Below are 13,138 nucleotides of genomic sequence, written 5' to 3' on the forward strand. Positions count from 1 at the left end.
TGTGCATAAACTCACACGCATCTACGGGCGTGCACATACTACCACATGTGGTCCCGGTAAACATGTCGGAGCAGTACAGTATTTACAAAAGGGACTGAAGAAGGTTTGGGTCAGCAGTGATTCAGGAGAATGGCCCCGGGGTCTGACAGGATGTCGGGGAGGGGATGTGTCATTCCTCCCCCAACTCCCTTGGTGACGAGCGGAGACATAAAGAAACCCTTTTACACACAGGGAGATAAACACAGACCCACATACATACACTCAGTCATTCACTCACATACATGGCCAACACACATCAGTGTTATACACCCATAAAAATGGTTGTTTGACAGAGTTGTGAGTAGATGAGCTCAGAGGAAGTATCTGTCTTTTTTTTTTTTTTTTCCTCTGTTTTGGATTTGAGCTTGGGCACGCTGATGCAGACGACATCAAGCGCTCACTGGAGCCCTACATCTCGCCGCTTCACTCCGCACCGAGAGCAGAACAAGAACTTGTCTGTCACTGCTCTTAATTCATTGTCTCCCTGGGGCAAAATGAGCGCTGACAGACATAAATGGCAGAAATGAATATCATAAGATCACAGTCAAGGGTGGCAGCGGTGTTGGGGGTGACGGGGGGGATGGGGGGTGGTGAGAAGAGTGAAGGGAGGCATGTGAAGGGGGGGGGGGGGGGGGCAAAGGATGGAGAGATGTGGAGTAGGGAGAGGGTTTAGAGAGGAGAAGTGCAGAAGAAGGGGAAGGGATGGGAGGATGATGTGAAAAAGAGAGATGAAGGAATGCATGGGTACGTCTCTGTGTCCCTCACTGATGACAGTCCGTATATTATACTGGGCTGACCACCTGCTCTGAGCCTGGAGTACACCCTCCATAAAGCTACAGCAGATGGACACAGTAAAATGCACCGTGACTAGCAGCTATGTACTCATATGTATATGTGTGTGTGTGTGTGTGTTCGTCCATTACAGCAGATATCTTGTTTAAATATATTAAAATATTGTTACATTCACACACACACACACACACACAGCCCAGCCTTCCACCATGTCCCAGAGGCCATATGATTAATATGTGACACTCTATAGGTCTGATCTCTCTCTGTCTTCTCCCCACACCCCTCCCGGTGCTGTAAGCCTATCAGCCAGTTAGCCAGAGAGGAATGTGGCTGTCAACTCATACAGTGGGGTCCCAAAAAGTCTCGAGACCACAAGTGGTCTCAGATCTTCGGACCCCACTGTATATCAAGGAGTGACACTCGCGCATATTCTCCCTCTGACTTCACTGCCCTTTCCTTCTCCTGGGACACCTCTCTATCTCCGTAGCAGTATTTGGGGTGGCTGCATCATGTTCTCTCTCAGACGGTGTTACAACCGAGTCAGAGCAGAGGCGTGAATGTGATACGAGATCTTAAAGAGTTTGAAAGGTTAACTCATTCTCATCAGAACCAACTGAGATCAAGGAACGTGGCAACTCTGCTTCAACCCGGTCCGATGGCGCGAGAAAACACAAGCGGTGAGATAGTGCAGGTTTTTTAAGAGAACCTCCTGGAACCAGCCTTCTCGGAAGAAAACAAGAGCGCAGGGTAAAATGATCGTTCAAGTGTTCATACAGACCTACTTCTGGTTCAACTATAACCCAGTATGGTGCACAACCACAGTTTTACTGTGCAAGGAGGGATTATTACCAACATTTCAGATGGTCTAGATAATCTGGCTGCACCGCCGGCTTGTTTACAACCTGTCTGAACACTCGTGTCTCTTGAGAGTCTGAGACGTTGACATTTGACATTTAATCTTTTTGAGCAGTGTTCGAGCCGAGTTACAGTTAAGGTTCGTGTGATTGTTGGACTGGTTGCGAAATAGCCTGTTGTGAGTTACGAGCTGTAATATGAATATCCCCAGAAGGTGGTATTGTCATCTCTTGCCAGTCCATCAGACTAAACGAAAAAAAAATGTTTTCCATCTGCAGGTCCCAAAGAAAAGACAATTGTTGAAATGGTCGGCTGGTGAGGAATTTAATTTTACAGTCAAGATGATTGTGGAGTGTAAATATTGGATGCAGTTATCTGTTCCTCGCCCATCTGCCTGCTCTCCATTACACTCCTTTTGCCTTCAGTTACAACACAGAGAAAACCTCTCTGGATAGAAGGCCGAGCCCTTTTCTGACTGCTGTTAAAAACAAGGAATGATCAATCGCGACAGTCTCTCTCTTCACTCCCTCTGCCTCTCTTTGTCTTTCAATTCTTTCTCTCTACTCTCTCTGCCTTTCATCCCCGGTTCCCAAACCAATTATCCGTAATTAGGCAACTGCACAAACTATATCAAGACGTGTTTGTGATTTGCATTTGAGCTGTATGTGTTGAAAGGTCCTGAAAAGGCCTTTTGCATGTGTACTCTGGTCATGGTTCAGTCAGAGTTCATCTTCTCTTGGCTAAACATATTTTCCCTCTGGACCAAAATCAACAAATGATGTTTCACTTTACGAAAATGCACACACACACACACACACACACCCGCGTTAAGTGTACACACACTCAAAAGGATACAGAAAAACATTTGGGAACAAAACAGTCACAGATTAGCTTAAGGATCCGGTACATTTCTAGTTTCTGGGTTACTGCGATTTGATTTATCAGGCAACGTTCCATTGCCTGAGGATATTGAATTGAAAATATATCAGATGTATGAATTTCAACAGGGAGAGGTGAAATAATGTAAATAGATCTGATTTGGGGGTCACGAGCGAGACTGGGCCACGAGAGAAACTCAGGCAGACGAAAAAAAAAAAAAAAATCAAGAAAGAGAAGGGGTAGGAGCAAGAAAAAACAAGAAAGCAAGAAAACAAAACAGAGGGAAAAAAAAGACAAAGATTATCTTTTATACTCAGGTAGATGGGGCGCCGACTTTGTAATGTATGCGGCTGTCAGCAGTGTGGAAGCACTACAGTCTCTACAGCTCATGAAGCAGGATTGTTTCAGTTTCTTTTTAACATAAAATGTCCACTATCTTTTCAGCATCTTGTGCTCATGGATTGTCCATCCATGAAGTTAAATGTGGTCGTTGGTTTCAGAGTGCTGTTTTAACCCGTAAGATTTAAGCTGGAAAAGAGCATTTTGGCTTACATGGTATTACTACGATTTTATACTGTGTTGCCCTTTATGTCTCGGAAACAAAAACAACATACTACACGAGGAAAACATTTCATACAAGATCTTTTTAATCCCCTGACATCCTGTGTTTGTAATCACTCCCTGCCTTTCCTTCAGGGTTATACATTTGAGCAGTGGTATTTAGAGCAGCGCGTTGCCACGGCAGCTCATTGAAAAGTTCCTCTTTCTATTGAGTCTCACTTATTCAACTGGTTAGATGACTCGGATTGCTCTCTGCCTCTACCTGCAACCGAGCTCTTGCTCTCCTCCTCCTCTCTGTCTCTCTCTTTCACTCAGGTTAGCTATCCCTCCCTGTCCTTCTTTGCTTTCTGTCTGCAGCCACCGGTGCACAGCTCAGAGAAGTGGCTGCTGGGAGTTCATTGGGTACAGTGCGTGTGTGTGTGTGCGCACGCAGGGCCTTTGCGTGTACATGTAGTTGTGTGTGTTTGTCTCTCCTGTGAGTGTAGGTGTGTGTGTGTGTGAGTGCCCGAGTGTATGCACAGCAGTGTCACTGGGCTGTGTAATTGAAATGGAAATGAGCCAATCAGCAACTGCAGTGGTGTGCCACCTTACCCTGCATTCACTTCACTGTTCAAGCTCTTCCAAAGTCTCTCTCTCTGTTTGTGACTCTATGTTTGCGTGTCTCTGTGTATCCGTGTGTGTGTGTGTATCCGTGTGTGTGTTTGTTTGTTTGTGTGTGTGTGTGTGTGTGTGTGTGTGTGTAAGTGTGTTCGTGCTGACAATACTTGGCCCTTCAGTTTCAGCCCTGAGGGCACAGTGTGAAAATGTAATCAGTCGGTAATAAAGATTATCTCCCTCCCTCTCACTCACTCACTCGCTCACTCACTCACACACATATGCACCCACACACTGTGTCCAGCTGATTTCCCTGGCTTTGTGTTGTGATCCCCAGATCACTGGGACAGCTGTGTCATAACAAAGACATGTAATTATCACCATCTGACAATTAGCCTGGCATCCAACTTTGCTCCTTAATTATCTATTTTACTGCTAGAAGGCCTCCGCTGCCACACTGTGCTGCTACTCATTTCTCACAAGAATGGAGAAGACTGCTGCTCATGAAGTTTCCCAGAAGTATGTTGTAAAATACAGGGAAGTGACAGTGGTGGTTTGGGTGGAGTGTGTGTGTGCATGTGTGTGGCGCTGGAAGCGGAGCACGGGGGTACACGGTGCCAACTCCATCTGGACTGTTTCTGATGGGATTTTTTTTTTTTACATGCTTTTATCTTTCATCTTGGGAACATTAATAGAAATAAACAGGCAAGCCATCACTGTATGGATTCTGGGGTGTGCCACCGAAATGCAGCCACGGCGCCTCTGACAGGCTTGTTGCTACATGTTGCACATTGCTGCTACCTTCTTTTATACACAGTAACGGGTGGAGGGAGCCACCCCCTTCTTGTGACAGAGCTCAACAGCTCTCAAGTTTAATATTTATTTTGTCAAACAGACAGAATAAGGAAATCAATTTTTATGTGGCCAATTTAATTATATTTTTAATGCATTGTTGCCATGTAAATTTAACTGTATATCAACATATAACTGCTCATTGAAATTGATGAATTTAATTAATTAAACACTGAGGAAATCTACTGTTATTCTGGTGGCACACTCCAGACACTATATCGCTGACAGATGCACACAAAACAGCCATTTGCGATGGAGCTTTAATTTACATTTTCTTTTGTGCCCCATGGATTAGTTGATCCTGCAGTATCTTTGCAATTACTCTCTTCTATTGACTCCAGTGTTACTGTACTGTCACTCCTGCCTATATTTCACTCTTTGGGATTCTAACTGTAGAGCACAACCTTGATTTACATTCCACTGGTGCAACCCTCTCGGTGCTTGTGTGTCCTGCACAGAGGCTGATGTATGTTTGAACAACACATGTCCATTTTGTGGAGAAGAACGCTTTCCTCTTTCTGCTGCAGCCGATTGAGGCTGCCGTCGCTATAAACAAGACACCGGGCACATCTAAAGCTCCCACATTAGTCCCCCGATAACAGGGTTTTTATAAGGACAATAAACGCAGCTCCCTACAAAATACAAGAAGTTTTCTGGGACACATCTTGATGACAATCCTGCGCTGAATAGATCTGGAGAAAATTTACAGTCAATCTCGATTAATGATAAATGCATGGTTGAATAACTCCGGCAAAGACTTGGATTCACTGGGAGCCTGGCAATAGTATCAGCAGTATTCAGTCTTGCTGCCTCGTTTTTGTATTCCCTCACTCTCTTTTTGGAACCAGGTCCTTTCTCTCTCCCTCCCTGTCTGTTTCTCACCCTCACTCTCTTTCTCACTCGGTGCCATTAGCAGCTTCTGGCTGTCTCACTTCTGTTCCTTTGCCAGTGTGCCAGGGAGCTCGCTGAACTGATAACACAAACCTAATGTATGTGCGTGGGTGTGTATGCGCATGGAGGTGTGTACTGCTTGTGTATTTGTTGCATATATATGTGTGTGTGTGCGCGCGCATGTGTGTGTGTGAGTGAGTGAGTGTGTGCGTTACGTGTTACAAATGCCTGTCCTGTCCCTTTTTATGTGCTCACTCACCCAAACATCCTCAGCTTCATTTGCAGTCAGGGCCACGAGCCACTATTCTGACTGCTGAGGCAGGGAGAGAAGGGCAGCTGAAACATCACACACACACACACACACACACATATACAGACATGCACATACATACACACTCATTCTCTTTCGCTCTCTCGCTCTCTCTCTCTCTCTCACACACACACATACACACACACACAGATGCTGTGGAAAGCGGATGGGAGGATGTGACCATTAAGTCAGTGACATTTTAAAGCAGTGAGGGAGATGCATGGCTTCTCTTGGACCTCCATAGACATGTTTTAAATGAGATGTTACAGATGAGCTACTCCATGCCTTGGTTGTAAACACCCTCACATTGGTATTTACCCTACATGGGTAAACACAGAAAAAACAGCATTTCATGCTAGCTCTTGCTCACATAGACGCACGCACACACACATACATAGGCATACAGAGCAGAGCCAGAGGACACATATGATCACAGTAATGAGAAATGACAGTGTTTCGATTTGTCGCTTGATTGTTACATTAATCATCTGATTACCAGCATGAATTAAGTGACAAGGGAAGGCGCCAAAACCAGATTTTGCTCAAATTGCTATTTGATCTTCAAAAACAAGTGGTGTGGTTTACATTGTGATTGCAATTCTGGATACTTTGTCTGGACGTACTGCAGATTGAAGTAAAAGCAGCCAAGCAGGATAAGCATTTTCAGCGCATATACAGCGATTTGATCTTAGAAAATCCATTCTTTAGAGTCAGAACTCAAACATCACATTGAAATAGCGAGAAGAGCAGAGCTGTTTTAAATAGGGAAGGCAAAATAAGTGGGTGGAAACAGAGAAACGGGGAAAAAGAGAACTAGAAAGAGACATTTTTATACCATTGTGCAGCACTGTACTTTCATCAGCATCTAACGATGTCTGAGACATTTACTGCCAATCAATGTAAATCATATATACTTTTTTTCCACTGGTATTCTTAGACTAACTGCAAGAACTGTTTTAGAAAATAGCCCTCATTCTTTATAACCCTTATCAAAAGGAGCCAGAAAATCTTTATAGGACAAAATGGACATTTTGTACATGAGAGCCTCAGAGAAGACTGCATGGGTAGAGAAAGAGGTCATCATGCTGCAAGAGTGCTGCTTCAGTATGTTAATCCTGAGGCTCCAGAGTCCTCAGGATAAAATTATTTTAGCCTGTTATACGCCCTGCCCCTTGTGTGTTCTGGGGCTTGAGGAGCTCTTCTTATAGGCAGCAGTGGCGGTTTTCAATTAAAAGTTTTGTCAAAACTCTTGTCAGGTTGTGCTCTTACAACATTAAAGACTGGGTCTCAATTATAAACTCACACCACCTGGCCTCTGGGTGAAATGAGTCAGTGGCACCAGCTGTGTGCGCGCATGTGTGTGTGTGTGTCTGTAGCTGTGCAAGTTTGTGGTTGGCGTCGTCACTCTCAGAGTGCTTCGAGTGTGTGTGCCAAATTGAGGGCAAACCTAGTAGGTTCACAGGTGTTCAATATTTTCTCTGTGAAGTCCCCTGTGGCCGCAGAGTTAGGGTCACACCATCCTAGACCCAACCAGGAACTCACGACGCAGGAATTTCTCTCTAATTTTGGTAGCTGTGAAAATTCCACAGGCAAGAGACCTATTTTGTGAGCAGCAGAGAAGAAATTGTGTTTGTGTTTGTTTGTGTGTGTGTGTGTGTAGATGTAAGCTTGGGACAGTGTGTGGCCTTTTGATGAATCTGCCTGTATGTATTCAAGCCCTCTGACCCTGTGTGGCCTGTTCTAGATCATTGCAGCTGTAAAGATGCCTCAGTGCACAGCCCTCAGAGACAGCCAGGCTGTGTATTTTTCCTATCATGACATTTACTGTCTGGACCATCCTGTATCCCCGTGATCATTTCTACTTTGCACTCAGCCTGAGGTTGTCTGTCTGTGTTTTTTTGTTTTTTTTTTCGACGTAACTCTTTTCGAGAAAGCGTATTTTCTCTGAGTTAGACACTTCAGTTTGCTATTGTTCGGAGGGCAGATGTGTGTGTGTGTGTGTGTGTGTGTGTGTGTAAATATCTGTTGCAGTGATAGATTTATAGATAAACCAACCCACCCAAATTTATTGAAGCCAGAGTATGAGAGCCCTGGTGCTTGTAAATTTCCACACCACTGAAAAAAATACCGAGAGATCAAACCTGCTTTCGCTGCGTATACATTCTCAATTCAAACCAACTTTTAACCATAATAACTGAAGCAATGTTGATGCATCACACACAGATATATCAAGATTATTAGATTTGTCTGAGTCTGTTTTTGAAGTGCATGAAAATCATTGCGAATCAGGAGGTCTGCAGTTGTACTTATGTAAATATCAAAAAGGTTAACCTCTTCCTGTCTTCTCTTCTCTTGTAGGTTCCATCGTGGGGACTACCACATCGACGTGTGCATAAATGACTACCTGGATGTCTACTGTCCTCACTACGAAGACACAGTGCCTGAGGAGCGGACGGAGCGCTACGTCCTCTACATGGTCAACTACGATGGCTACAGCACGTGCGACCACACCGCCAAGGGCTTCAAACGCTGGGAGTGCAACAGGCCGCACTCCCCGAACGGGCCGCTCAAGTTTTCAGAGAAGTTCCAGCTCTTCACTCCCTTCTCCTTGGGCTTCGAGTTCAGACCGGGCAGAGAATACTACTACATCTGTGAGTCCTTGTCATGATTGCATTGCACAAAGCACATATGCAGATGGGTGACAAATTAAAGGAAAAGAAAAAAAACAAAAAAACAATTTAAAGCGGGCCAACATGCACAGACAGAACAGCTTTTAACACTCCCTGGCGTAGATTCTCACAGTCTTCAGAACCCTAATGGAGAGATGGAGCACCATCATTAAAAATAGTATTACCTCATTCTGTGTTTTGAAGATGGCGGAGTTAGCTCTCCCGGTATTCCCCCCCGAATTCTGGTGACGATTCTGGCAAAGTTAATAGCGTGTGATTTACCGTCAGTCTCACTCATCAAGTCAGGACAGAAATATTTCAGCACAGGATAAAGTTTATCACTCAGAATGGAGTTGTACTGATTAATGTTGGACCTTCACTTAAAGGGGAAAAGTGGACCCCAACCATGCTAGCAAAGGGCCCCGTAATATATCTAAGAATCTGCATGTGCCATGCTCTTCCTCACATTCCTTTGATTTATCACCTGACACAAAAGACTGATGAGACAATTGCAGCTGATCTCAATATAATTTTCATGTCAATATTAGAAGTAATACGGTTTTGTGTGATATCTTTCCAAAAGCTGTGCGAAAAGCCCACATTCATTCACAGAGAGAATATGAAACCGAAGGTAACCTAACTTGATGCGAACTAAACAACCTAGATGACCTTTTCCTGACGTAATGGGGTTTTCACACACACACACACACACACACACACACACACACACACACACACACACACACACACACACACACACACTCCCCTTCAACCATGTTTTCACAAGTTCACTACTAGAGCTTTGAGAGTGGCGTGACAGTGATCCGAGTAGGTGCTTTCATGCTCTGCTTTCAGCCGAGCTTTTCACTCCGCTCTCATCACTGGAGGAAAACTCTTCCCTAAAATGGCAATGGAATTCACGGGGGGAGTTAAATTGAGACAGTTTGAAAGTTATAGCTCACTCGCCCTGCTGCACAATACTGTATCCTTCAAACAGGAGTGCCCTCCCTCTCCGCATTATATGTTCTGCTCCCATTCAGCTCGCGTTAGATGTTAAGTTGTCCGCTTCTTGGCGTAGGAACCGAGCCTAACTGAGTTCATCTGAACTTGAAGCCCCTGGGAAATTAGGTTTTATCAAAGCAAGGTGATAGAGTGGAATTGAGTTGAGTTTGTCCTCCCACCACAGACTGTACGCACACGGGAGACGGAGGAGTCACCGTCAGTAGGCGCAGTCGCTGTCACTCGCTCAAAACACATTTGTCATGTAGGGATTCGCTGATATTAAAAAAACAGGAAGCACAATTATGTTCTCATATGGGTGGCATTAGCGTAGTATCACGCAGTGTTTTGTATTATTGCCTCAGCTGTTGAGGGAAAGGTTTAGAGGTTTGTGCACTTTGCTGAGGTGAGTGGGCGTCAGTCTTGATAGTTAACACTCTTTTGCTAAATGCTGCTGGCTGTACACACTACCTGTGTCTATTTATCTGTAAAGTTTGGTCTCTTATGTTGACGCAGCTCCAGGTGGCTGTCAAACCCTTGTGTCTTCTCATTTTCTCCTGATCTCTGAGACAGCGTTGAGAGAGTCAGGAGCGTAGCCGAGCCGAGCCGAGATCTGTTTTCTAAATTGGCACTTTTTTATGAAGCAGTTAAGCTGACAGCCAGCCAGGACCTCTGTCCCTTTATTCATTTCACATGTTTTTGCTCTCGCTCTCTCCTCTGTTACAATTTAAGAATTACAGACCGGAGTAGAGAAAAAAAAAAAAAAAAAGTCTGCCGTTGTTTCCATGGTGAATAGGTGTTTTCTCTCTCAAGCTTGTCCAGAAAACAAATAGCCTGAGATCCTCTCTGCAGGCCTTTCAACAGCCAGGTGTTTGCCCATTTGTCTGCTCAAAAGTAACCAGATTTTCCTTTGCTTTTATAGCCAATCTGCATTGACGGTCATACTAAATGAGACAAGGGAAAAATGGAAGTCTCTGAAGTTGGGAGCGTAGATGGGGGTTAGCGAAGGGTTATACAATTCATCCACTCCCTCAAGTCTCTATTTCTAACAAATTTTTTTTTTTCCATTTCTGTTGAGAGATGCTTGTCCTAAGGGCTGGATTAAATTACACTGCGACCGACAGGGCTTCCATGGAACACATCCATTCTGCTGTAGCACGCCATATTGGTTTAGTGGCCCGCGGCTTCATTGGCTATTGAACGATTCTAGCATATAGCCTCTCTGGCTACTGTGCCGGATATTAAAGTCATCTACCATGAAGTCATCTGACATGCGATTTCCCAGCGCCATTGTGTCCAACCTGAATGTCCAGAAAGAAGCAGGGGAGACGGCGACAGTCCCTTTAGTGGACAGAATGTAAAGCCGGGGGAGGGCGATTAAGAGAGGTAGTTACATTGCTACACCTGCCGATTCATAGGCGGCATCGGTTTGTATCACTATCACCATCATCATCATCATCATCATCATCATCATCCATCACCACCACCACGACCACCACCACGAGGAAGTTTTCCCCATGCCCTGGCACTAGAAACACACAAGACCTTTTCAGGTTGCATCGACTTACATCATTTTTTATTCTCCTTTAATCTTCAGAATTCAGTGATAAATACAACTTTGTAACTGAGGAATAAGTAAACAGGCTGCGAAATTAAATCACAACAGGGAATTTTTCAAAAGAGTATAACCTAATTACTGTCATTTTCTCAGGGACTACATTCTGGCTTAACATACTATTATTATAAATATTCAGGAGTTAAGATGGTGAAAAAACAAATTAAAAACACTGGCTCAGACTTGATTATCTCTAATCTTTTTAAAACAGCAAAACTGAACGCCACAGCAATAGAAAATCTTCCCTAATCTTGTTGGCACACCAGAAGCAGGTCTGTTTGGCATCAACTGCAACAACCGATGGTCATTTGAGTAAACTTTTTCTGGCTGGTTTTTCAAGTTCTATTTCCCCTGCGTGCCATATATTTGCATGCACAGTTCATTTATTTAACAACACCAAACAAAGTCCAACTGCTGGTCAAGTTTTGCCTGTACTTTGTTTTATGGGGCTTCCTCCGCTTTCACAACAACTCCATTAAATTAGACGGTGAAAATATTCCTTTTGCGATCTTTCAGGCATTTATATTGATCAGCTTATTAAGTGCTTTTGACTGATGCGTCCATAAAACATTTCATAACTTCGCTTACACAGTCCAATAGAAACAGGTCCGTCAGCTGCTTGGCACAACATCCAGTGGGTGCACATTAAAAATATTTACAAACTTTAAAACAAAGAATATTATCCTTGGAGTTTATATGATACCCTAAAAAAAAAAAAAAAGAAAAAGCGGTGGGCGCGGAAAGAAGGGAAAACAGCCCCCTCTGTGAAAAGATGCTCGTTGTCAAGCATCTAGTCCTACTGAAATGGTCTTGAGCAAGATGTTGAATATTTCAGAATTCTAAATGTGCCTGTCATGTCACAGTAAAGCACAGCCTGCAGATAAACTCCAGCATGAAGATAAATAACCTTTCAGTGTTAAAGATCTTGGGTAACCTCCGTCAGAGCTTAGAAAAATACAGCCAGAAAAAACAGTGTCTGTGTCCAGGAACAATAGGCCTGATAGGACCTGCATGCATGTTATCTCTGCAGCAAAAGACTGTGTGGAAAGGAGGGGAGCGGTTGCAGTTGTTGCACCCCCTTGTTGTCACAAACGAGCCCAAAAGCCTTTTGATGAAACACTTTGAGCGGTGTAGCGCCAGTCGTTTGTCATACCTGCTTAATGAAGTGAAGGCAGAGCTTAGCGCGTTTTAATCTCATGCATCCAGGTTGATTTCTGAGACGCTCGATGCCTATTGAACTATGAAGCAGTCTCGCTGATATTGAACTTAAGACTATTATTATGACGGCGGTTTGCCAGCTATCTTGTGATGATATCCAGTCTCATTATTGTTACTAATGAGAATAAAGACTCTGTTGTCAAATTTCTAGTTATCAATGTGTACTGCTGTGCAGCCATGAGTAAACATTGATTCCACTCTAGCTTCTTGGCTCAGGCATCTTTTTGTTTTTAGGAGCTCTTTAGTTCTACATGTACTACTACTTGGACACACAGAGGCCGGTCTTGGGTTGGTTTTCACACTATGGTGGTTGTTGATGTGGCCTGAATGAACAACAACACGCTAAAGGTACTACAGAGATACTTAAAGAGATGTTTTGCCTTAAGTGAAACGAGAATGTTTTACTAATATTATCATCTACAGCTGAGGAATGTGGGAGAGCCAATCGTCCTGAATGGCCTCACCTGCTGTGGTGAATTTAGCCAATTTTGCCACGAGGATCATTAAATGTTCATCTTATCATCTCATACTGTGCACACAGTCGAAATGCTGAAGCGCCTCGGGCCAAATGTCTAAATAATGAACCTCCAACAGTAATTAGTGACTGATTGCTTTCATATTTGAAATATTTAGTGACTTATTCTTTTTCATTAACATGAGGTCCATAATGAGTCACGTTTTAAAATTCATTTGCCCACCAGTGTCGACTTATTACACCACAAACAGTGACTATGGCTAGCTTCAACATTTCTACTGTATGAGGTATGGTGATATCTCCGGGTCAGCACAATGTCAGTGGTCAGACTTTGCCCTTGTTGCCCATTTATCTACAGGCTGTGGATGCGTAGCGTAGCGTGGCTAACA

General features: G+C 43.8%; 1 protein-coding gene across 1 annotated transcript in view; it reads left to right on the top strand.

The window, feature by feature from the left end:
- Positions 1–13,138, top strand: part of efna5 (ephrin A5) — a 95,966-nt gene that overhangs the window by 71,929 nt on the left and 10,899 nt on the right. The window contains exon 2 of the mRNA XM_022757822.1: positions 8,132–8,424. Within this exon, the coding sequence (XP_022613543.1) occupies positions 8,132–8,424 (293 nt within the window). The remainder of the gene's footprint in view (positions 1–8,131; positions 8,425–13,138) is intronic.

Source organism: Seriola dumerili, unplaced genomic scaffold (genome assembly GCF_002260705.1).
Source record: "Seriola dumerili isolate Sdu_G_001 unplaced genomic scaffold, Sdu_1.0 BDQW01000290.1, whole genome shotgun sequence".
Classification (NCBI taxonomy): Eukaryota; Metazoa; Chordata; class Actinopteri; order Carangiformes; family Carangidae; genus Seriola; species Seriola dumerili.